The 27,810-nt window shown below is 34.4% G+C and overlaps 1 protein-coding gene across 5 annotated transcripts in view; it reads right to left on the bottom strand.

Moving 5' to 3' along the window:
- Positions 1-27,810, bottom strand: part of TAOK1 (TAO kinase 1) — a 152,026-nt gene that overhangs the window by 56,763 nt on the left and 67,453 nt on the right. For 3 of the 5 annotated variants that reach the window (XR_013177759.1, XM_077165376.1, XM_077165379.1), the window contains exons 2-4: positions 21,177-21,401; positions 2,948-3,019; positions 481-582 (exon numbers count right to left, since the gene is read on the bottom strand). Coding sequence is in view for 4 of the 5 variants with exons in the window: in XM_077165376.1 (XP_077021491.1) it covers positions 481-582; positions 2,948-3,019; positions 21,177-21,308 (306 nt within the window). In the remaining variant the exon portion in view is untranslated. Of the gene's footprint in view, positions 1-480; positions 583-2,947; positions 3,020-21,176; positions 21,402-21,915; positions 22,074-22,133; positions 22,209-27,810 lie in introns of those variants that run through there. The other 2 variants (XM_077165377.1, XM_077165378.1) reach the window with 2 other exon arrangements.

Raw genomic sequence — 27,810 nt, 5'->3', positions numbered from 1 at the left:
ATTTTCTACCTTTAATATTAATCAGCCAAGGAATCACAATCAGTTCAAATATCACCAGGATTCATCAAACTTCAAGATTATTGTAGTTAAATAGACTACAATATACTTAAGTGAAATATAATAAGCTAATTTTCATCTTAGAGTAAAGACCGTTGTCACAATATTTGATAAACCATTTAAAGAATGGTATATTTTCCTAATGTAACCGTGGAGTACTTTGGAGAATGTATCATTTGGAGAACAGACATTTTACCATCCACAAATGTTGACAAAATTCTTGAAAATCTCTGTGGCAGGACTGCCAAAGTTTTACTATCTCTTATTTTCAAGATATAAGATCTGCAGCTCTTCTTCTCTCAGTATGAACTAACATTTCAGGTGCCTTTGCATACCTTCACACAAATGGTTGAGACATTCTCAATTAACTTATTCCAAATCAAAACCAACTAAAATTAAAGCAAAGAGAGAGACAACGCCTACCCAAGCTGTGTGCTCACGTAAATAGCAGCCTTTGTATTCTATACTGTTGGGATGCTTTATTCTTTGTAGAAACTTGACTTCCTTAATAATATCCTGCCATTTCTGTGGAGGGGGAAAAAGCAATGAGGGGGAGAATTATGAACAGTTTTTTCCTTAGAAAGTCATATATATACATGTATACATTATATATATACATATATATATATATAAAGAAAGTTACATAAGAAAAAAGTAATTAGTTGATTAAGAAGGGTTAACAAGAAAACACAAGTTTTATCTGTAATTTTTACATTAAACATCAAAATAAATCTATAAGAAATTCCATGCATAAAGTTTACAATTCAATGACATAATTTACTTAATTATGTATCAAACTCAGACAAGTTGTAGTTTGATAAAATGTTATCATCAATAAGTCTTATAAAAACTTTATAATCACTCATCAAGGAGGTTGTTGAAACTTATATATCATATTTAGTGCCTTTAAAAGTACAATCTTTTTTTTAATTAACAGCTTTTGAGGTATAATTTATATAGCATAAAATTCACCTATTGTAAGTGATTTGGTTTATTTCTTCTAACAAATATCAAGGTATTTTTTTCTTTAACTCAAACAAAATAATTCCTCTGAGATTTAAGTTACGAGATGCTTTCTAAAGTATTAGCGAACAATTAGCTATTACACAGCAAAGTTCAAAGGAAAAACAAGGGATATCAAAACCTTTTCCTACATAGTTTATTAAGAGCCTTCCTCACTGACACCTACCAGGAGATAAAGATAAACCTTTGTAAAAGGTTAAAATAAATTAAGTAGATGGAAATACTGTGGTCAATAACAAGTAGAGGTAAGGAATGTATGAGTTCTTTTTTCTTTTTATTTCTGAAGTGATGCAAATGTTCTAAAAAATGACCATGGTGATAAATACATAAACTATGTGATGATATTGTGAGCCATTGATTGCACACCATATATAGAATGTTTGCATAAGATTTATGAATAAAAATTGCTTTTTAAAAAAAAGATAAACCATTGATAAGCTACTTCATGACAATCTTAGAAACTTAGGTAACTGTTCCTAAATATAGCTGCTTTAAGAATCAACAAGAAAAGACAAAAAATAAATAAATGAAGAGTGTGGGGGGGTATGGGATGTTTTGGATGTTCTTTTATACTTTTATTCTTATTTTTACTTTTTTTGGAGTAATGAAATGTTCAAAAATCGATTGTGATTATGAATACACAAATATATGCTGGTACTGTGAACTACTATACACTCTGGATGAATATGGTATGTGAATATATAATAGAAATTTTAAAAACTGCATTTTAAAAAAAACAGCAAGAGGAGCGACTCATGGTTTTAAAAAAAAAAGCGTCAACCAGAGAACTATACACATCTTTGGGTCTATATCCAGACATTCTAAAGGTTTAATAGGTTTGGAATGGGGACTAGGAATCTGTTCCGTGCTTTTGTTTTTTCAAGCTTTACATTTAACTTCATAAGTGAAGGAGAACTAGCATAACAGATAACTTTAAATATTTTGTAACAGAATTTAAGCAATTAAGTATCATATGATATTTCACAAGCTCTTAACAAAACACAGCAAAATAAGCTCACAGGGTTTTATATAAAATGTGTCAAATTTATATTATAAGATGCTAAATTCAGAAATTCTGTTTCATGAGCTTTAAATTTCAAATTTGAATGTTCTGGAAGGTAAATGCTCAAAAAAACTGTATTAATATAAAAACTGTTTCATTAAGAAAACATTAGATGAGAATAGATGAAGCATTAAATGAAACTTTTTGTTCCAGTAAAGACTATCAATTAGACATCAACATAGTTTAATAGTGTGCCTGTGAAAGCTAGTCTTAAAGTTGTGCCACAGAATGGCAAATACAATTAAACTGAAAAGTCAGTTTTTTGGTATCAAAAGTCAGTAGTTTTTTGGTATTAAAATGATGAAATGCTTTCACTGAACGGCTTTAAAGTACACTTATTATAGAGAGTATCAATCATTTCATTTTTTGTTTTTTTTAGTTTACACACTGCCTAGTTCTTAGATGGACATACACTCTTTATTGAAGAAAGTTTAAAACTTTCTAAATCCTTAAGAAAAAAACAAAAGTAATGTCAAGTGCATCTTATTCTACTTTAGTTCCTTAGAAGTAGATAATTTCTCTATTATAACATAGAGTAAAATATATATAAAACCAGAGTTTAAAAAATTAAAAGCATGGGGCACAGAGTGGAGGATTCTGAGGATGCCAATAATGTTCTGTTATAGCTGTATATACTAACTAAATAGGTACATTCAACTTGTGAAGATTTATTGAGCTGTATACTTAAAGATCTGTGGATTTTTCTTTATGCATATTTAAAAAATAATTCCCACTCTCACCTCTCCATTAAAAATAGTACGTCATTCTTTTACATGCTAAGAAGAATATATACATTTAACCTACCTCAGTAGACTGCTTTCCACTATAAGACATTTTCTTGATGGCCACCACTTCATTGGTACGCACATCTCGGGCCTAAAAAATAAAAAGAATAGATCAGTATGAAAATTAACAGATTAAAATCAAACAATCATTTCTCTGAGAATAAAGTATATAAAAACTATCATGTTAAAATGGACATCAAATTGCTTTTATTGAACATTAAAAAATAACACTATGTAACAAAATTTATACAATTATCTAAAAACATATACTTTGGAAAGTATTTTCTTTGGAAAGAAAAATAAAGCAAGTATACCTTTAAATAATCCAATGAATTACCTTTAAAATAGTTTTCAGTGGCAAACAGTTTTAATAAGGGGAATTTTCCAGAATAGAAGGTAAAAAAGGAAAGCTATCCTCCTCCCTTGTTAATTTCTTGAAGGTAATATAAACCTGTAACTAAAACTGATAAGTAAAGCCTAGAGTGAGAAACTAGAATACAGACTACCAAGGACTGAGCTAGAAGTAGGAAATGGGGGTTAATGCTTACTTGATATAGAATTTCTGTTTGGGGTGATGAAAAGTTTTGATAATGGACGATGGTGATGCAAGCACAACACTGTAAATGTAATTAGCAATTAACACCGCTGAATTGCATATCTAAATATGGTTAGAAGGGAAAATTTTAAGTTGTATTTATGTTATTAGAATAAAAATTATGAAAAGTAGAAAAAGGAAACAAAACCCTGGTTATGAGAACTCTTGTTTTATGCATAATTTTTCTGTAAACTTACAATTTCTCTAATAAAAAAAAAAATTCTTTAAGACACTAGTTATCACGCACCCACACACCCCCTTCCCTCATCTCTTCACAGTCCTAAGCAACCACTAATCTTATTTTCTGTCTGTATAGATATGCCTGTTCTGGACATTTCATATAAATAGAATCATATAATACGGGGTCTTTTGTGAGTGATTTCTTTCATTTAACACTTTTACAGCCAAATAATATTCCATTGTATGGATACCACATCTTCTTTATCCATTTGTCAGTTGATGGACTTTTTGGTTGTTTCTACCACCTCTTGGTAATCATGAATAATGCTGCTATAAACATTTAAGTACAAATTTTATGTGGACACAATGTTTTCATTTGTCTTGGATAGATATCTAAGAATGGAATTGCTGGGTTACATGGTAACTGCGAATTTAACCATTTGAGGAACTGTTGGACTATTTTCCAAAACAGCTGCAACATTTTACATTCCCAACAGCAGTGTACAAGGGTTCTGATTTCTCCACCAATAGTATTACCTGACTTTTGGTTATAGCCATCCTAGTGAATGTGAAGTAGTATCTCTTTGTGGTTGTGACTGACATGTCCCTAATGACTGATGATGGTGAACATCTTTCATAGTGTTTATTGGCCATTTATACATATACTTCGAACAAATGTTTATTCAGAACTTTTCTCCATTTTTAAACTGGGTTGTCTTTTTATTATTGAGCTAAAATAGTTCTTTATATATTCAAGAAAGAAGATACTTGTCAGGTATATATTTGCAAATGTTTTCTATTCTTTGGGCTGATTTTTTATATTTCTTAAAGCATTGAGTTTTAAATTTTGATGAAATCCAATTTATTTTTTCTTTTGTTGATCACATTTTTGGTGTTGTATCTATTTGCCACATCCAATGTCATGCATATTTACCCCATGCTTAAGAATTTTATAGTTTTAACTCTAACATTTAGGTCTTTAATCCAGTTTGAGTTAGTTTTTTATATGATATGAAGGGTCCAATTTCATTCTTTTGCATTAAACTTAGTCTGAAAAAGGATTAACTGAAAAATGGATATACTCAATTGCTTGAGAAAATGTGAAGAGATACACCTATTGACTCTTGGTAGGGAAGCAGAATGGTATAGTCCTTCTGCAAGGCAGTGTGGTGGCTCCACAGGAGACTATGGGTGGGGTTGTTCTACAATCCTGCAATCCCCTTGCTAGGTATACACTTGGAGAAAGTGGGGGCAGGGACTCGAATGAATATTTGCACACTGGTGTTTGTGGCAACACAGTGTTTGCAATATGCAATGGATGGAGGTGGCCTAAGAGTACCTTGACTGAGGAATAGAAGGGAGAGTGTGGTATATACATACAACAAACTACTGAGTAGATATAAGAAGAAATTAAGTTGTGAGGCATGTAACTAGGTGAATGAAACTTGAAGACAGTTATGCTGAAGGAAATGTAATAAGTAAAATGACAAATATCTCATGCCCCACTCATATGGACTAACTGCAATATATAAACTTGGAGAATTAAGTTGAGAGCTTGGGTTATCAGGTTGGGACCTATTATAAAGGTCCTAGAATGTAAGCTCATATAGTAGTCACATCTATTATGGAATTTTAAATGTTATTTCTAAATTCTGAGACTCTGAGCTTTTCCCTGTAACTTAAGGTATTTGTGTGACACCTAAGACTCAGAGTTAGAGTGCTGAAGCTATAAAAATCAGCATTACCCCATAAAGCAACTATTTAAAAAGTTGAAAAACTGATCATACTTTGACCAGAGATATGAATGAAGCTCATCTGGATAGTACTAAGGTAAATCAGATAAAGGGTGATATAGTCTATATTTTAGAACTTCAACTTCTGTATGAGACCAAAGGAAGAGATGTTTATTTGATGCAAAATTTATTTCTGGTAGCACACTACCTAATTTAACTTGTATGGTCAGTTTAGTCAAACACCATAATTACATGAAATCTTGATAAGGAGTGGGATCTTGTTGGTCTGTACAGGCCAGTGTGATGTGCTGATACATCCCAGAGTACTTCGGGCAGAGAATAAAAAAAAATATTTGCAAAGCCCCCTAGAGAGACAGGGGAGAAAGGAGGAAATATTAAACTTCCCCATCTGAGGAATTTCTAATACTTTCGCAAGCAGTGGGGATAACCAATTTAATTGGCCGAGCCCTCCATCTTAGAGCTTGCTCCTGTGAATTTTACTGCTGCAAAGGAGAGGCTAAGCCTACTTATAATTATGCCCAAAGAGTCACCTCCACAGAATCTCTTTTGTTGCTCAGATGTGGCCTCTCTCTCTAAGTCAACTCTGCAGATGAACTCACCCCCACCCCTCCACCCCCACTACATGGGACATGACTCCCAGGGGTATAAATCTCCCTGGCAATGTGGCACATGACTCTTAGGAATAAGTTGGGATCCACATCATGGTATTGAGAAAGTCTTCTTGACCAAAGAAGGAAGAGAGAAATGAAAAAAAATAAAGTTTCAGTAGCTGAGAGATTTCAAATAGAGTCAAGAGGCTAACCTGGAGGTTATTCTTATGCATTATATAGATATCCCTTTTTAGTTTATGGTGTATTGGAGTGGCTAGAGAGAACCTGAAACAGCTGAACTGTATTCCAGTAATCCTGATTCTTGAAGATGACTGTATAACTATATATACACCTTATACAATGTAGCTGTATGATTGTGAAAATCTTATGGCTAAGGCTCCCTTTATCCAAGGTATGGACAGATGAGTAAAATAATAAGGACAAAAAATAAAATAAATAATAGGGAGGGAATAAGAGGTAAAAAAAAAAAAAAACAGTTGGGTAGACTGCAATACTAGAGATCAATGAGAGGGAGCAGTAAGGGGTATGGGATATATGGGTTTTTCTTTTTATTTCTTTTGGTGGAGTGATGCAAATGTTCTAAAAATGATAATGGTGATAAATACACAACTATGTGATGATATGGTGAGCCACTGATTGTATACTTTAGATGGACTCTGTAGTATGTGAACATATTTTCATAAAAATCTTTTTTTTTAAAAAAAAAATGGGTATACTAAACACAATGCAGAATCCTAGAATGGTTCCTGAAACAAAAAGAACTTTAGTGAAAAAACTGGGAATATTTAAATAATGTATGCAGTTTAGTTAATAATACTGTTTCAAAGTTGACTTATCAGTTTTGATAAACCTACCATGGTTATATATGATAACATTACAGGAAGATGGATAAAGGTCAGTACGGGAAATCTCTACTATTATTGTAAACTTCTATAAAAATCCAATTAAGTTAAATTTAAAAGTGGTTATTATTTAGAAGTCCAAACTAACTCATAATAAAGGAAGCGCAAATTAAAATAATGAGATATCTTTCCCTATCACATCTAAAAAACAAAAAATTAAAAAAAGAAAATAAAAATCAAAAACAAAAAATTGTAACATTTAATGTTTTGAAGAATACATAATGATATTTTATAGAATGTTCCTAAATTTGTACTTCTCTGTTATTTGGTTTCTCAAAAATATATAGTGATAGTAACTGTTTTGTACCTCCTATCTAACAAGCAATCTGTAAAGGGGCCAGTTTTAAAACATGTAAACATCTTTTACCCTGTATTTATACAACCACTAAAGAATCAAACACCGGATAATCTTAGGCTATAATGATTGCAAAATGCTGATTCTTCCTACTCTACCACTTCCTTCATAATTATTAATCAGCCTTCACTTCTCACCTATCCTTCCATCTATCGTGGAAATCATTCCTATTTTATCTAATGGGTTATACATAATCTATTACCACCTTTGTTTATATTGATGCTCAAATTGTCACAGATATGGCCAGTTAGAGTGCCTTCAAACTGGCTCTAGTGTCCTTTGAACAGGCTTCTTGTTCTTCTTTTTTAAAGCACTTTCTTACCTACTGCTACTGGTACAGAATGCTCAAGGCTTATTTTTCAGTTTCCTGGCATCAGCAATAAAATCAGCCATTCCTCAAGGAGGCCTTGCTCCTAAGTGGGGAATACAAGCTAGAAGTATTCACTGCTACTGGGATGTTACTGTAACTAGCATCTTGCAGTGGGCAGAATAGGAAATATATATATATATCACCTTATTTTTGAAATATATAAAATATTTACCATCCAAAAAGGAATACTCAAAGAATCATTCCTCTATCCATTACCTGTCACCAGCCGCCCATTCTTTACCTCAGATTGTTGATTGTATAGGGGCATATGTTTAATACCATTAAAGGATCCCACCTGATATCCATGTATTTACTGAATATAAATTATATGCAATATAAATTAGTTAAAACAAAAACACTACCAGTCTACACTGAAATGGCTAATGTCAGGGTTTTTCTCAATGAAGTTTTATACTGGGCCCATCTATATCTATAAAATTCTATCTTCCCCCTATACTCTGTATTTCTCCTAATATTAGTGTATGGGAAAAGGAAAGGGACAAACTTTAACCCAGACCAGGCTGTGTTATAGAAAAATGATTGTTTTCAGAATCTCTTCTCTCATTAATATCACATCCAAAAATTAAACAAAATTGAACATCAGACACACACAGCATGTATACATACAAGTGCACACATAAAAAGAATTTGCAAAGATATAAAATTAAATGCTGATAATGGCTGTTTCTGAGTAGTGAAATTATAGGAGAGGCTTTTATTACATTGTTTCCAATGTAAAATGGGATATAAACCAAAAATTCAAATTGTTAAGAATTTGGGGACATATTTTCTAGAGAGATTATATTTTAAACTGTGCTTTCATTACAAATAAAAAAATTTTAATGTTTTTATTACATTAAAAGTGACTGAGCCTTTAATACTGTCAAAATAGTAAACATCTATATAATACCTCTTGCATGAGGAGAAAAGAACAAATTTAATTGTAAGAAGAAATAATGGACATGCTCCCTTTTAATGTTACAGTCTTTAAAATAATAAGCACGGCCTTTTATGTACCAATTTTACTTCCTGGAACTTATTCTGTACAAAATGTATATTTGTTTTCTGAAGGAAAAAAAAGAATCAATAGAAATGTATTTACTTTTTTCCTTTTATTGGGAAAAAAAGCTATTTCTGGCTACTAGTGAGGTGTTGTGGGTTTTTTTTTTACTTTGGAATAATTACAGACTTACTGAAAAGTTGCAAAAATAATGCAGAGACTTACCATATACCTTTCACCCAGCTTCTTATGTTAATATCCTTCATAATACACAAATTATCAAAACTAAGACGCTACATTGGTAAAATTATTAACTAATTAACTTTGAGGCTATATTTTAATTTCACCAGTTTATTTGAGTGATAACATTTTTCTGTTCCAAGATCCAACCCAGTATCCTACCCTGCATTTGGTTGCCATGCTACTTTGTCCTCCTTCAATCTGTGCCAGTTCCTTAGTCTTTTTCCTTGCCTTTCATGACCTTGACACTTTTGAACAGTACTTGTTAATAATTTTATATAAAGCTCCTCAATTTGAATCAGTTTGATGTTTTCTCATAATTAGGTTAAAGTTAGTACTTTTTTGTTAGAACACCTTAGAATTCAGGTGTTCTTCTTGGTGTCTCATATAATTGGTTACATGATGTCAATATGTCTTATTACTGGTGTTATTAATTTTGATCATTTGGTTTGGTCACTTCTGTCAGGTTTCTCCATTGATTTTCCAGTTTTATTAATGAATATCTTAAGGGAGATATGTGAGATTATGCATACATCCTATTTCTCTTCAAACTCTGGCCCACTAATAGCTCCAACAATTATTTCCCTCAGTCTTTGTACATTTATTAATAAAAAGACATATGTAAGGGAGGGGTATGCCTTTTTCCTTATTTTTTTTTAATTATATATTACATCAGCATAGACTCATGGACAGTATTTTATCCTGTGGCTTGTAATCCAATACTATCGTTATTTTCTTGCTTAAACTGTCCCAGCTTTAGCCAATGGGTGCTCTTTCAGATTGATTCCTGTGCTGTCTGATATGCCCCTATCTTTTATTGAGCACTTTATTTCTAGTAACAGGATGTTCCAGAATCATCTAGTATTTTTCCTGCTCCCACCCAAGCCCTAGAATAACAACTTCTCTAAGGAGCCATGTTTTCTTTTATTGAAAAATGGTACTTAGAAACAATAAAGGCAAAATGTGTGCATTGCTACTGGAGTATCACTGCTTCCAGGCCCTTTCAGTAGAGATTGGAAATAGGCGTATGTATATATATCTATCCATCAGTACATACACATTCATATCTAGTCTTGTAGTGTGTACGTACATTTTTGGATGTACACACATTTTGGATTTTACCTCCATATTCCGGGAGGGGGTAAAATTCCATACCCTTTATATCCCCGTTATTAACATTTAGCTTTTGTATAGTGCCTTTGTTACAATTAGTGAAAGAACATTACAATGTTACTATTAACTATAGACCTTAGTTTGCATTAACTGTATTTCTCCCATATACCACCCTATTATTATACCATGTAATACTGACATACATTTGTTCTAGTTCACATATGTTTGTTCCAGTAAATGTAAGAACTTTCTTATATTTGTAAAATTAACTACCATCATCGTTCACTCTAAATTTTGCTAAGTTATACAGTCCCAGTTTTCATCCACTAGCTTTCCTTCTGGTGATATACATGATGCAAGCCTTTCTCTTTCAAGCACACCCACATTCCAGTCACAGCTGATTTACCACAAAGGTACAATTCAGAAACCAGAGCTGGGTCAAAGGTATGAATTTATTTTAAACAAAAAAACAAACCTACCTTGCATCCCTTCATGTAAACAGACAAATGTTAAACAGAGATGAACAGCAGAAATAAATGTGAAAGGTAAAAAGAAAGCTTCTCTATGAAAATACATGAAATATCTTCATAACCCAGGAATAGGAAGACATTTCTCAAACAGAATGTAAAATATACTATCCATAAAATAAATAATAAAATTAGACTTCACTAAAATTAAAAACTTGTGTCCATTACAAGAAAAAATTAAGAAAATGAAAATGTAAACCACAGGCTGGGCTAAAAATAGTTATCACATCATGGGGTTAGGGGCACAGAACCCCTGCAATTTGGAAAATATGCATAAATTTTTTTTCATGGTTTCAAGAAACCTAGCTGCCTCATGATCAGCAAATGCTGCCTTTCCCATTACTTTTACAATGCAAAGCTAGACCTTTTTTCTTTTGGATTTTCAAACCAGCCTTTGCTGGCCTGAAGATCAGTAGGGGCAGCAGACCCTCACCTTAATTTACCTTTAGGGAATCACACAGGGACTTAGCCTTTTCTCTAATGATGCCAGAGTCTACCAGAATGCCTTTTTTATAACAATTTTGCACACAAAAGAATGTTGCACTTTCTATATGAGATGTGGATTTTGTGGTTTATGACAATGCTCAGCAGTTGATGGTATAGCTACAGCAAAGGCTCCATGGATTTCCTTCTCTTTTTTCATGACATAGCTTACAGCCAATTAGCCTTTGCGTGTCATCTGTGGCTTTTGCAAATTTCCCCATAATTTTCATTTAACTTCTTATGCCAATGCACAATATATTAAAACAGTAATGGGGAAAGTTTCAATGTGGAAGGGATAACTATAATTACAAAGAACTCACATACAGAACATATAAAGAATTTCTAACAAGTCATTGAGAAAATCCTATTTGAAAACAGGCAAAAGATTTAAATAGGCACTTCATTAAAAAGTATATCAAAATGATCAACATGCATTTGCAAAGGTATTCTAAACAATGATTCATGAGAGGAATGCAAAATAAAGCCATAATGATTGATACATTCCAGAGCATTGCAGGCAGATAATAAAAAAGTATTTGGAAAGTCCGTTGAGGGACTGGAGGAAAAATATGGAACTCAAATTTTCCCATCTGAGAAACTCCCAATATTCACTTAAGAACTGAGGACTCCCAATTTAATAAGCTTAGGCCTCGATCTTGAGCCTGGCCCTTATGAAACTTATTTCTGTAATGGTGAAAATAAACCTACTTATACACACACCTAAGAGTCACCCCAGAGAATCTTTTTTGTTGTTCATATGTGGCCTCTCTCTCTCAGCCAAACTCTGCAAATAAACTCATTACTCTCTCCCCTATGTGGTACGCTGACTCCCAGGGATGAGCCAGGCCCTGGCATCACGGGACTGAGAATGTCTTCTTGACCAAAAGGGGGAAAAGAAAAGTAACAAAATAAGGTTTCAGTGGCTAAGAGATTTCAAATAGAGTCGGGAGGTCATTCTGGAAGCTATTCTTATGCAAGCTTCAGACAGATATTACAAACTGTCACAGTATGCTAAGCGCCAACCAAAAGTATTCCTGAAAACCCTAAAGAAAACCCAGGACTCTATCTAAGATTTATAAAAGTTTTACTTATTAAGTTTATTCTTCAGAAACTTAAACCTCCAGATTGTTCTGAGGTACCCGTCTCTCCCAGAACATTAACCAGTTGAATTCCCCTACCCATTACGTTGACACCACTTTTCAACAAGAGGTTAGAATGGTATTGCCCAAATATCCCTGAAGATTGAGAAAATGATCAAATGAGAGGGAGGAGTTGTAACAGAGAAGTTGGGATTTAACAAATGATTATGACTACTGAATCATATAAATATTTCTGTTTAGTTTCTAGTGTATTAGAACAGCCAGAAAGAAAGAACTGAAATTGTGGAACTATAACCCATACTATACTTTGAAATTTGCTCTATAATTACTTGTTAAATTGTACTTTGAAATTTATCACTCTTCTAAATATGTATTTCACAATTAAATATGTTTTTTTCAAAAAGCCATAATGAGACATCACTATACATGCCCACTATCACATCAAAAATTAAGAGAAACGGTAATATCAAATAATGGCCAGGATGAAGAACAAGTGAAACTCTGATATATTGATGACTGTAAATTGATACAATCACTTCTGGAAAAGTTTGGCAGCATATTGTAATGTTATATATATATACATAAATATTTTGTGTCCAGGAATCTGGTCCCATTATTTACTCAAGAGAAATGGGGGTTTTATGTGCACCAAAAAATCATATACACAAGAATGTTTACAGCAACCTTATTCAATATAGGCCTAAACTATAAATGTCCACCAATAATATAATAGGTAAATTGTGGTTTATGTTTATATAAAGAAATATTATGCAACAATGAAAATGAACAAGTTACTATTCTATGTAAAAATCAGGATGAATTTTAAAGTCTTGAAGTTGGGGCAAAAGAAACTAGACAAGAAAGTACATTAAGTATGATTCTATTTATTTATACATATATATTTATATACTTTATATACACAAACACACACACATACATTTCTATAAAGTTCAAAAACTGGCAAAGCAAATCTATGATGAGAGAGGTCAGAACAGGATTTATGCTTGGGTAGGGAATATAGATAGGAAAACCTCTGGGGTGCTGAAAATGTTCTGTATCTTAAACTGTGGTGATAACATGGGTGTATATATATATATATATATACATGTAAAATCCATCAAGTTGTACAAGTAATATTTGTGTAAATATTTGTATGTAAATACAGTAAACATCTTATTAATATAAAAACTCAATCTAGGGTTGGTTAAAAACTCTTCTAAAAAGTAAAAAGACAGCCTATACAATGGGAGACAATATTTAGAAACGACCTATCAGATAAGGGTCTAGTATCCAGAATATGTAAAGAGATTGTTCAAGTCAACAACAAAAAGATAAACAACCCAATTACAAAGTTGGCAAAAGACATAAACAGACAATTCTCAGAAGAGGAAATACAAATGGCTAAAGGGCACATGAAAAGATGCTCAACTTTTCTGCTATTAGGGAAATGCAAATCAAAATCACAATGAGATATTAGCTCACACCCACCAGAATGGCCATTATCAATAAAACAGAAAACAATAAGTGCTGGAGAGGAGGTGGAGAAACAGACACACTTATCCACTGTTGGTGGGAATGTAAAATGGTCAACCACTCTGGAAGGCAGTTCGGCAGTTCCTCAGGAAACTAAATAGAGAATTGCCATATGATCTGGCAATACCATTGCTAGGTATCTATTCAGAGGACATGAGGGAAAGGACACAAATGGATATTTGCACAACAATGTTTACAGCAGCATTATTCACAATTGCCAAGAGATGGAAACAGCCCAGAAGTCCATCAACAGATGAGTGGCTGAACAAGCTGTAGTGTATACATACGATAGAATATTACACAACTGTAAGACAGAGTAGTCATGAAGCATGTAACATGGATGGACCTTGAGGACATTATGCTGAGTGGATTAGCCAGAAGCAAAAGAACAAATACTTTATGGTCTCATTGATATGAATTAACATTAATGAATGAAGTTGAAGAATTTCAGTTAAGAACAGAGGTTATCAGAAGATAGAAATATGGTAGAGACTGGGTAACTGGAACTGAAGGGATCCAGATTGTGCAACAGGACTGATCATAAAAACTCAGAAATAGATAGCACAATACTACCTGATTGTAGCACAAAAATGTAAGTACACTGAATGAAGCTGGATATGAGAATGATAGAGGGAGGAGGGCTGGGGGCACATATGAAACCAGAAGGAAAGATGACGATAAAGATTGAGATGGTATAATCTAGGAATGTTTAGAGTGTACAATGACAGTGACTAAATGCATAAATTAAAAAATGTTTTTGCATGAGGAAGAACAAAGGAATGCCAATATTGCAGGGTGCTGAAAATAGATGGTCATTCATATTTTAAAACTTCAACTTCTGTGTGAGACTAAATCAAAAAATGTTATTTGGTACAAAACTTATCTTCTGACTAGTGTATTTCCTAATATAACTTATATGGACAGGTTAATTGAACACCATAAGTACATGGAACCTTGAATAGAGAATGAGGTTTTGTAGGTTTGTCCAGTGTGATGCCCCAATAAATCCCAGAGTGATGTGAAAAGTGAATAAAGAAGAATTTGCAAAATCCCCTTGAGGGAAGGGGGAGAAAGGAAGAAAATTCAACTTCCCCATTTGGAAAAATTCCTGATATTCTCACAAGCAGTAGGGACAACCAAATCAACAGGCTGAACCCTCAATCTTGGGGTTTGTTCATATGAAACTTATTCCTGCAAAGGATAGGCTAAGCCTACTTAATATTAGGCCTAGGAGTCACCCCCAGAGAACCTCTTCTGTTGCTCAGATGTGGCCTCTCTCTCTCTCAGCCAGCACAAGCAAACTCACTGCCCTTCCCCTCTCTACATGGGACATGCCTCCCAGAGGTGTAAACCTCCCTGGCAAGGTGGGACAGAAATCCTAGAATGAGCTGGGACTCAGCATCAAGGGATTGCGAAAACCTTCTCGACCAAAGGGGGAAGAGAGAAATGAGACAAAATGAGATTTCAAATAGTCTAGAGGTTATCTATCCTGGAGGTTACTATTATGCATTATATAGATAACTCCTTTTTAGTTTAAAGTGTATTAGAAAGGCTAGAGGTAAGTGCCTGGAACTGTAGAACTGTGTTCCAGCACTCATGTTTCTTGAAGATGATTGTATGATACAGCTTTCGTGATGTGACTGTGTAACTGGGAAAATCTTGTGTCTGATACTCCTTTTACCTATAGTATGGTCAGATAAGTAAAAAATATGGATTAAAAGTAAATAATAATAAATAATAGGGGGAACAAATGTTAAAATAAATTTAGAAGATTGACTAAAAGTCAGAAATATGCCTGAAAATATGGCTGCTGCTAACAGAACAAGATATTTCTTATTATAGAGACTATTTTGACCAGACATTCCATTCCTATACCAATGTGAAATTTTCAGATGATCTGTAAGCCTACGATAGGATAGAAGACTACTAATAATAGAAGACAAATTAGTGAAGAAAAGATACAACTTCAAAATTGAATGGAAGGATGGTTTATACTTAAAAGCCATTTCTGTTCAGTCTCTTAAATATCTATATTTCATTTCTTTTGTGCATTTGCATATGTGCCTGTCTAAGAGATTTGCATATATTTGAAAAAAACCACAGAGTTGATTGCACAACGTCCAGTCACATTTGGTTAATCAGTTTGACATAACTGGGAAATTTGAGTGATAACAGTCGTCCAGCATGAGTGCCATTGACTTCTGACCTGATATTTAGTATAATGAAAATGAAATTATTACCAACAAAGATTTTTAGTAGGTTGAAATGTTAGTGATCAATGAAAGGGCAGATTAAGGGGTATGGTATGTATGAATTTTTTTGTTTTCTTTTTATTTCTTTTTCTGAATTGATGCAAATGTTCTAAGAAATGATCATGATGATGAATATACAACTATGTAATGATACTGTGAGCCACTGATCATACACCAAGTATGCAATGTTCATATGTTAAGAATGTTCATGTTTGTATGTTGTTCTATTTTGTCAATAAAAAAATTTTTTTCTAAAGAAGATACAACTTCTGAAAAATCTGCCTCAGAAATTTACAAAGCTGAAGAAATATTTCTTAAACGAGAGAAGAATACTGAACGGTTATTTTACTAGAGCAAGTTTTCAATGCTAAAAAACCATTTGATTAGCAGATGTTTCCCAGGACAATTTTTGTTTACAATTAGAAATATATATTTAACACCATTTTGAGGCTTTTCTTCCTAATAATTTCTTAACACATTCTCCATTTTACCTTGCCAACTATGGTGAGGAACTGCTACATCATATACATAATCACTGAAGTTAGGGAGGAACTACCACACTTTAAGTTCTTGAACACCCTAATTTCTCTCACTTTGATCGTGTTTCTTCAGGTTTAAATACTGTCACTACCTTTCTGTTTTTCAAGAGAAAAACAGTTTCTCTTGATTTGACTGAAATATCTGTTCTTTGTAGCAATTCCTACCAACCCCTCCCTCATTGGACAAGTGAGGAGGCTCTCTTCTTCTTTTGCATAATATTTTATACATACAAACTTTGGTAAAAATTATCAGAATAAACTACAAAAGCGATTTTATTTTTCTTATCTATCTGACTTTACCAAACTAAAGGATAACAGCATAGTTGAAAGACAAATAACAATATGACAGAGGTATGGGAAATATGACAGAGGTAAATAGTCGTTATAGAAAACCAGAAAAAAAGAAAAAGGGAAATATTTTTTTTTTACATGGGCAGGCACCGGGAATCGAACCCAGGTCCTCTGGCATGGCAGGCAAGCATTCTTGCCTGCTGAGCCACCGTGGCCCACCCGGGAAATATTTTAATACAAGCAGAGCCATGGGAAAAAAGTGTTAAATTACAACATGAATAAAAGTGGTCATAAATATACTGTAAAGGGCTCAACCTCTTAGTAAGCAAGTCAAGGCCCATGAAAGTCATAATGAGATTTCATTTTTTGCCTAATACACTGGTAAAGTTTAAATAATATATAGTATTTAATAAGGGTATAGGAAAGTAGACACTTTGACACACGCTTGCTGAAAATTCAGCTTAAAACTAGTCAAGCACTGTAAAGGGGAATTTGGCAATATAGCTCAAAATGCCTTAAAATGTACATCTTTTTTTTTTAAGTACACGTCTTTTGACCCAACGATTTTATTTCTAAGAATTAACCCTAAAGACAATCATTAATACATTATAAAAAAAGTTATAGTTATATCCTTTTAGTAATAAGGATATTTAAGGCTGTTGTGCCAGCATTGGGAGGGGGAGGGCATGGTGGTAAAGAAACCAAGTGTTTAGTACTGTTGGAGCTGTGGCCACGGATGGGAAAGGAGATGGAGGGGTGCAGATACTGGTAGGAGGAGAGTTAGCAATGAAGATATTTTTGTGAAATGGTAGAAGTTTGAGCAACTTTAAAATAACTATTTAACTCTCTGTCCCTGTTCTTTTCTCCCTTTTCTCTCTTGAGCTAACACTTGAAGCTATAGCAGTCATCTTGAGGCTGTAAAATAAGCACATAAAAAGATGTCCAACACCATCAGCCATTAGGGAAATGTAAATCAAGCCACAATGGATTCTCTGCCACATCACCCATCTTCTGAGAAAATGAAGAGCATTCTCAGCAACCACACTGTCAACATTTCAGAAAACGCCAGTATCATGCTCAAGACAAACTGTTATTGTGAAGGGCCTCAGAGGAGCCCTGTGTAGGAACTTCAATCACATCAATGTAGAACTCAAGTCCTGGTGGGTAGAAAATGGAGAGGCTTTGGGAAATAGAAACTAGCTACAATTCATACTGCCTGTAGTCATATACAGGACACGATCAAGAGTGTTACCCTGGTCTTCTGTTAGGTCTGTGTATGCTCACTTCCCCATCAATGTCATTCAAAAAATTTAAGTCTCTTGTTGAACTGCAAAATTCCTTCAGTGAAAAATCTATCCATGTGATTTACATGAGCCTGGGCATTTCTTCTTCAGTATCTCAAGCCCAGAAAGACGAATTAATTCTTAAAGGAAATGATACTGAACTTGTATCATTTCAGCTACTTTGATTCAGCAAGCCACAACATTTAAAAACAAGGACGTCACAAAATTTGTGGATGGCATCCACATCAGTGAAAAAGGAACAGTTCAGCAGGCTTATGAATAAGATCTAAGAGTTGTCCAATGAGTTTTTTCTTTCTATTTGTTTGATGTGATACAAATGTTCTAAAGAATGATAATGGTGATGAATATACAACTATGTGATAATATCGTGAGCTACTGATTGTACACCATGCATGGAATGTTTGTATGTTAAGAATGTTTGTGTAAAACGTCAATAAAAATATAAAAAAAAATAGTTGACCAGCTATTATAGAAACCACAGGATGACAGACTTATCTGTAGTATTTTAAAGATGCAATACAATTCATAAGGAAAAATAAAACATGAGCTACTACTTCATACCACTAGAATGGCTAATATTCAAAAGACAGAAAAAATAAAGGTTGACAAATGCCAAGAAATAGGATTTTCAAGCCTTGTTGGTAAGAATGTAAAATGTTCCAGACTCTATGGAAAAAAGTCTGGCAATTCTTCAAAAAGTTGAACTTAGAAATACCATATGACATGGCAATACTATTTTTGGATACCTACCCAAAAGAAATGAAAGCAGGTACTCAAACATATTTGTATGCCAATGTTCATAAGAACACTATTCATAATAGCCAAAAGTTAGAATAAACCCAAGCATTCATCAGCAAATGAGCTGATAAACAAAACTGTGGTTTATACATGCAATGGAATATTATTCAGCTATAATGATGAATGAAGTTCTGATACAAGAGAAAACATGGATGAACCTTACAGACACTATATTCATAAGCCAGACACCAAAAAACAAATAGGGTACGATTTCACGTATGAAATATATAGAACAAGCAGATTCATAGGGACAGAGAGTAGACTAGAAATTATCAGGAGCAGGTATAAGGAATTATTACTTAACTGATACAGAGTTTCTGTGTATGGTGATGAAAAAGTTTTGATAATGGATGTGTGATGACAGCACAATAGTGTGAATGTAATTAATATCCCTGAAATGTATACATGAAAATGGCTAAAGAGGAAAAATGACGTACACATGTTACCACAATAAAAATAATTTTAAAAAAGTAAATGATGAATGAACAGCACTGTGATGATTGGGATGATTGGGTTCATACATCAACTCAGCTAGGTGAGGGTGCCCAGTTGTCCGGTCAAGCAAGCACTGGCCTATCCACTACTGCAAGGACATTTTGTGGACTTAATTCATTAGTCAGTTCACTACATATATGACTGATTACATCTACAATCAACTAAAAGGAGTGTCTTCCAGAATGAGAGATGTTTAATCCAGACAGTTAAAGCCTTTTAAGGGAGAGGTGATGACTTCAGCAGTCTGAAGGGAAAACGTTCATCTCTACTTCAGCCAACCAGCCTCTCCCGGGGAAATCATCAAAGATCTTTATTGGAGTGCCAGCTTGCAGGCTGCCCGATGAAATGTGGACTCGTGCATTCCCACAGTTGCCTGAGCCTCTTTTATAAAATCTCATACCATTTACAGATATCTCCTGTTGGTTCTGTTTCCTTAGAGAACCCTGATTAATGGAAGTATATACATAGAAACAAATCCTGATTAATGGAAGTATATACATATAAACACTATATATTACAGATATGAAAGGTGACCAACCATCTCAGTTTGCCTGGAACTGGCTGAGGGATTTTCAGAATAATTGAGTTTTCAGTGCTAAAATTAGAAAACCCTAGACAAACTGGATAATCAGTAACTCAAGAAGGATGCATATTTTTTTGAAAGGCCTCAAATATATAAATGAAATCTTATCAGTGGTTATATGAAGAGGAAAGAATTACAAATAATTGTTTCTTTTCTTTATGCTTTCTATTTCCAAAGTTAAAGGTAATATAAAAAAATTAAAGGTGATATAATACACTTTTACTATGAACAAATAAACGTTTACTAGGGTTTTTACTGAAAATGTCAAAATAAAATTAGTGTAAGGTTGAAAAGAAAACAAACTTTAGTCTATATCCTTGTGTCAAGTAATAATCGTAGATTTCCATATTAACACAGACAATACACTACATGTGATTTTGCAAAATTGCTCATTTTTCTGTGATATTTAATTCCATAATAACTCAAAGCATAAGGTTCCTAAAATCAGCATGGTAAAATTTCTAAACAAGTAACATGCAAATTAAAGGAAATTAACATTCTTTGTCAATTTTTCAATGATGACCTTCTCGACCAAAACAGGGAAGAGCGACATGAGACAAAATAAAGTGTCAATGGCTGATAGATTCCAAACGAGTTGAGAGGTTATCCTGGAGGCTATTCTTACGCATTAAATAGATATCACCTTGTTAGTCAAGGTGTAGTGGAGAGGCTGGAGGGAACTGCCCGAAAATGTGGAGCTGTGTTCCAGTAGCCATGTTTCTTGAAGATGATTGTATAATGATATAGCTTTCACAACATGACGGTGTGATGGTGAAAACCTTGTGTCCGATGCTCCTTTTATCTACCTTATCAACAGATGCATAAAACATATGGCATAAAAATAAATAATAGGGGGAACAAATGTTAAAATAAATTTAGCAGCTTGAAATGCTGGTGATCAATGAAAGGGAGGGGTAAGGGGTGTGGTATATATGAATTTTTTTCTGTTTCTTTTTTATTTCTTTTTCTGAATTGATCCAAATGTTCTAAGAAATGATCATGATGATGAATATGCAACTGTGATGATACTGTGAATTACTGACTATATATGTAGAACAGAATGATCATATATTGAGAATGTTTTTGTTTGTTATTTTTTTAATTAATTAAAAAAAATTTTTTTAATGGACTATGGACTGTATTTTTATATAGTATGCTTTAAACAACCAGGTGTGAACAGTTAAGTAAATGTTGGTCACTGACATTAAGCCTTTTACACTTACAAAATACACTGCTCCAAAGCTTCCATGGCCAATTTCTCTGAGATCTGTGAAGAGCTTCTCTGGATCTTCTTTGAAGAAGAGCTCTGCAATTTCAGGGTCCTTCAGACTGCCTGCTCGGTTAGTTGATGGCATCCTGCTAGGCAGTCAGCTGTCTGATTCTAATTTTATACTGCTATCCCAGTCGTTGGTTCATCTGTATGAATGAAGCCACGCTGGCATAAAATACTGCAGAGAAATAAGGAAAGAAAAAAGGTCAGGAAAGGCGTAAGTTGGTAAGAATAATTAGCGTAACCCCATTTACTGACCATATCTATGCAATTATCTCAGTCCTAGGATTCTAATGAAAAGGCAGTGCAGCCCACTATTGCAGTTATTCTTCAACCTGGCTCATCATCACAACTGTCTGTGATGCTTTAGTAAAATGTAGATTCTTAATATACAGCACTTTAAAAACTTAATAAATCTTTATGTCTTATAAGGCTTTCATATCAGTACACAGATTCCTCTAGACAAAAACTCATGATTATCCACATTATGTTTCTAACAATACTAAGACTCTCATCTATTAAACAATAATCACATATAAAAGATACAAAAAATTTAATTCAGTAAACTGTTTTCCTTTCAGATACTATATATCAGCTCATCAATAAATTGTTAAATAGACATTCCAAAGAAAAATGCAATGGAAGAAAGTCAACTTAATGTAGACAACAATTTCCCCATAACCCTTATTTACCTAATTCACATTAAAATATGGCCTTCATCAAAGTTAAAACTTTTGTGGCTCAAAGGACATTTCAAGAAAGCAAAAAGACAACCTACATAATAAGAGAAAATATTTGGAAATCATTTATCTGATAAGGGGTTAATATACAGAACACATAAAGAAGTCATACAACACAACAACAGAAACACAAAAAATCCAATTTTAAAACAAGCAAAGGGAATCCTGACCCAATCAAGATGGCATCCTGGGACACTTCAGGGCTCCACATCCCACTCCACCAACACATAAGCAGCTTTGAACAACTAGCAAGAATTGGCAGAAAATGAGGAAGAACAAAGGAATGTCAATACTGAGTGCTGAAAACAGAAGGTAATTAATATTTTAAAACTTTAACTTATGTGTGAGACTAAAGCAAAAAATGTTTATTTGGTACAAAATTTATATTTTGACTAGTGCAGTTCCTAATATAACTTACATGGACAGTTTAATTGAATATCATAAGTACATGAAACCTTGGGTAGGGCAGGAGATTTTGTAGTTTTTTCCAGAGTGATGCCCCGATAAATCCCAGCGTGATTTGAACAATGAATAAAAAGCATTTGCAAAGTCCCCTTGAGGGAATGATGAGGGGGGAAAATTCAACTTTCCCAAGTGGAGAATACTTGATATTCACACAAGCAGTGGGGACAACCAAAGCAATAGGCTGAGCCCCCTAATCTTGGGGTTTGTTCATATGAAACTTAACCCCACAACGGATAGGCTTAGCCTACTTAAAATTAGGCCTAAGAGTCACCCCCAAGAGAACTTCTTCTGTTGCTCAGATGTGCCCTCTCTCTCTCTCTCAGCCAACATGACAAGCAAACTCACTGCCCTCCCCCTCTCTACATGGGACATGACTCCCAGGGGTGTGGACCTTCCTGGCAACATGGGACAAAAATCCTAGAATGAGCTGGGACTCAGCACCAAGGGACTGAGAAAACCTTCTTGACCAAAAGGGGGCAGAGCAATATGAGACAAAATAAAGTGTCAATGGCTGAGAGATTCCAAACAAGGTCCAGAGGTTATCCTGGAGGTTATTCTTATGCATTAAATAGATATCACCTTTTTAGCTAAGGTGTAATGGAGAGGCTGGAAGGAAGTGCCTGAAAATGTAGAACTGTGTTCCAGTAGCCATGTTTCTTGAAGACAATTGCATAACGATACAGCTTTTGCAATGTGACTGTGTGATTGTGAAAACCTTGTGTCTGATGCTCCTTTTATCTACCTTATCAACAGATGAGTAAAAACATACAATTAAAAATAAATAAATAATAGGGGGAACAAACAGTAAAATAAATTTAGTAGATTGAAATGCTAGTGATCAATGAAAGGGAGGGGTAAGGGGTATAGCATGTATGCATTTTTTTCTGTTTTCTTTTTATTTCTTTTTCTGAATTGATGCAAATGTTCTAAGAAATTATCATGATGCTGAATATACAATTTTGTGATGATATTGTGAGTTATTGATTATATATGTAGAATGGAATAATCATATGGTAAAAATGTTTGTGTTTGAATGTTCATACGTTTAATAAAATAAATAAATAAAAAGAACTGCGAGAAACATCTTTCTCAAAGCTAAAAGAAACAGTTAAAGAACAGGTATAAAAGAAGAGAGTGGAATCAAAAATACGGTTTTAAATAAGGTTTAAAAGCTGTTGAATCTCATTGTCCTATGGCTGGCCCCTGTCCTCATCATCAGTCTGGCAAGGACCTGGGCTGTACTCCCATTGCAGATCCCTGATACAAGTTCCAGAGGAAGCAGAGAAAACTTCATACATACAATGGGCATATTGGATAGCGCATATGCCTGACCCTACCTGACTCATGGTAGCCTAAGGAACTCCCTGTCACGGAATTTGCTATGTGTGTAGAAGGCAGTTCCTACAGAACATTGCATGAGAACAGCCAAGTGGATGCATGGGGCAAGGGATGGCTGGTTGGAGAATAACAGTACAGTGCCTGGGACCATGAAGAAGCTGTTTCCTAGGGAAGAAGGGACATTCACAATCATGTAAACAGGGGAATTCTTAGGGTCACTCACACATTCCCAAGACAAGGCAAACGCAAAGAAAGGATCAAGGAGGAGGCCCCTATGCTTGGGGCCCTGAGTTACTCTCAAAATACACTGTATGGAAGAGCCCTAAAGAAGAGCACTCACAGGTCAATCCTTAAAGACTGCGAAATACGTTTTCTAATTTTGCTTCTTCTATTTTGTCATCATTCTCAGCTCCTGCCATTTAAAGAAAGCTCTGACATAACAAACTGAATACAACACCTTAAGGAACAGACACCTCAGAGTCTGTTCTACCAATAACACATTAATATATCAAAATGTCCACTTATCAACAGAAAATTACCAGACACACAAAGAAATAGGAAGTGATGGCCTAGGTGAAAGAGGAGATTAAACATTATAAGTCGTCAATGAGGAAGAACATCCTTGAATACACCAGACAAAACACTTTTAAAGAGAACAACCTGGCATGGGAGGAGGCAGATAAAAGGCCTGTGAGGAAGGGGGTTGGATATCATGAAAAATGAAACTGACGAATCATTTGTGCTGAGAGGGGTTATATATGTCTCTCTGATTTGGGGGATGAATTAGTACTAGGTACATAGAAATAAGTTAAAGAAAAAATGGCAATTTTTAACATAGGAAAACAAATGTTGAAAAGAAGTCGGTACATTAGAGCAAACTGCTTAGCTCAGTTAGAGCAGTGTTTACATACTCATCATAAGTGAAAAAGCTTAAACTAAAAATGACGATTTAACTATTTTTAGAGAGCAAGGAAATCAAAAATATATGTCAAGTCACGTGGGAGATCCAGGTTCAATTCCCAGCACATGCACCCCACACCCCCCAAAAAAGTATGAATCAAGTGGTATTGGAGAGTTGATAGTGCTAGAATATGTTCTCCTATAAGAGAAAGTGATTGAAAGTTACACACATACAAGAAAGAGCAATATAAACTTATTTAGAAATTTGGATTTATATGCCACAAGAAACATCTAAATTAATTGAAAGTGGCTTCCTCTAGGCAAAGAGAGTTGGGTTGACAAAACTAATAAATATTCACTTTAAAAAATGGCCCAAAATATGCTCAGAGAACTAAACGAAACAGAACTAAAGAAATTGGGTACAGAATAGGAGGAAACAAAGAGAGTATCAATAGAGAGACAGGAGTTATGAAAAGGAAGGAAACAGAGCAGAACACAACAACAAAACTTAAAAATTTTAAATTAGAGGCATTCAACAGCAAATTAAAGCTGGCGGAAGAAACAATCAGTTACCCTGAAGATAAGATGATGGTCGTCATCATCCAGTCTGAGAAGCAGAAAGAAGAAACTTGTGAGACAACATCTCAATAAACACATTATATGGGAGTCCAAAAAGAAGAAAAGAGAGAAAGGGGCAGAGAGCTTATTCAAAGAAATAATAGCTGAAAACTTCCCAGATTTACAAAAGATATGAATATAAACATCTAAGAACCTGAACAAGCTCCAAACAGGATAAACCCAAATAGATCTATGCCAGGGCATATTATAGTCAAAATGCTGAATGCCAAACACACAGAATTCTGAAAGATGCAAGAGAAAAACAGCATGTCAAATACAAGGGAGTCTCAATGAGATTAAGTGCGGATTTCTCATTGGAAAGTTTGGAGTGGTATGGCATATTTAAAGTTCTGAAAGAAAAAGTGACAACCAAGAATTCTATATTCAGTAAAACTGTCTTTCAGAAAATGAGGGGAAATTAAGACATTCTCAGATAAACAAATCTGAAGGAGTTTGTCAACATGAGAGTTGCTCAACAGGAGACACAGAGAGATACAAGGTTGAAATGAAAGGACAATAGACAGAAGCCAATGAAACCACTTGAAGAAATAAAGATCTCCCGTAAGGGTATTAACGTGGGTAAAATATAAATACCAATGCTATTCATTTTGGGTTTGTAATTCCACTTTTTACTTCCAGAGGCTCTAAAAGGTAAATGTATAAAATGTAATGAGATATTGAAGGGAAACATGATTGAAAGGGGTTATATAGACCCATATGTTTCACTAATCAATACTAACAAATATAAAGTAGTTCTTTCATGAACTAATGCAAAGGTATGAGTCTTGTACAAAGAGTTTATAAGTTTGGGGTATAGGGGGAAAATGCTAGTGCATACTATAGGCTATGTTTAACAGGAAAACATCAACAGTACCACAGCAGCCAGGAGTAAATAATGGAGGGAGGGACAAGACTTAAGGAGAGGTCTGGGTTTTCTATTTGGTGAAGGCGTGTCCATCAGTTCTCTTTCTTTTGGGAACAATGAAATTATCTAAAATTGAAAGTGTTGATGGACTGCTGACTTTAGACATTATACAAGATGTCCAGTGAATGGAGGTGGTGGAAGGATGCACTGACGGCGCAGATTAGCGAATGATGGTGTGTATATATGATCATATATTGTGCTGTTACTAAAAGGAAAAATGTTATGAGGCATGCAACATAATGAATGAACCAGTAGGACATTTGTAAGGCAAAATAAGCCAAAAACAAAACAGCAAATATTGTATGGTCTCATTTAGAAAATACTCATAAAAAAACAGGTGCCTAGATTGTAAACTCTTATAGCAGTCAAAATTAGTCCAGAGAGGTAATTGTGATTTCTGGATTTTGTGAGGCTGTTTTATATACATATAACATGGTATCTAGAGATAAAAATGAAGCCAATCAGGTTGGATTAAAGTATTTCAGAATACAGGGGTGAGGAAGACTGTCTATTTTCGAACCTCATCTACTCTTTGAGACCAAAGGAAGAAAGGTTTATTTTGTCCAGAAACTAAATTTTCTGTAGCACATAATCTAATTCAACCTGTTATTTGCAGAAGACCTCTTCTGTTGCTCAGATGTGGCCTCTCTCTCTAACCCCAACTCTGCAACTGAAATCACTGCCCTCCCCACTACTTGGGACATGACATCCAGGGGTGAGAGTCTCCCTTTAGGCGAAGGAGATGGCTCCAGGGATGTACCTGACTGTGGCACTGTGGGATCAATAATGCCTTAATGGTCAAAGGGGGTAAAATAAGTGTAACACATAAGGTATCACTGGCTGAGAGTCCTCAAATAAGAGTCGAGAGGCTACTCTGGAGAAATCTATCATAATTTGCCAAACCCCAACCAAAACCCTTTTTGCCAATCCTAAAGAACACCGAGGGTGTTACATATGATTCTACAAAGATTCCATACACTAGGGTAACTTTCCAGAAACCTACAACCTCAGATGGCTCCCTCGACCAAAAGAAGTCGTAAAACGAAGAGGGTCAGCCTCTCCAGAACATCAACTAGTTCCATCCTCCTATCCCATATTATTGACAGCCCCTTCCAACATGAAAAAGCTGAAATGGGCATAGCCCAAATACCCCTAAAGTGTGGGAGAAAGGTCAAAGGTGATGGTGGAGTTATAGGTGAGAAGGTAGGGTTTAACAAATGAGTATGATTGCTGAATCATTATTATCGATATTTCTTTTAGTCTCCAGTATCTTAGAGCAGGTAGAAGTAAAACCCTAAAATTGTGGAACTGAACCCATACAAAACTCTGAAATCTGTTCTATAATTAATTGTTGCAATGTGCTTTGAAATTTATTGCATTTTTGTATATATGTTATTTTTCACACAAAAGAAAAAAGTCGATTGTGATTATAAATGCATAGCTAGCTATGATACTGTGAACCACTGATTGTATACTTTAGATGATTACATGGTATAGTGAATATATAATGTATCAATTAAAAATTAAAAAATGGCTTCATCAACTCTGTTTCATTCATTAAGCAGACACTATAGATAACCATTAAATTCCCTGGCAATTCT

This window comes from Tamandua tetradactyla, chromosome 6 (genome assembly GCF_023851605.1).
Source record: "Tamandua tetradactyla isolate mTamTet1 chromosome 6, mTamTet1.pri, whole genome shotgun sequence".
In the NCBI taxonomy this organism is placed as follows: Eukaryota; Metazoa; Chordata; class Mammalia; order Pilosa; family Myrmecophagidae; genus Tamandua; species Tamandua tetradactyla.
This window is presented reverse-complemented; position numbering and strand designations above follow the sequence as displayed.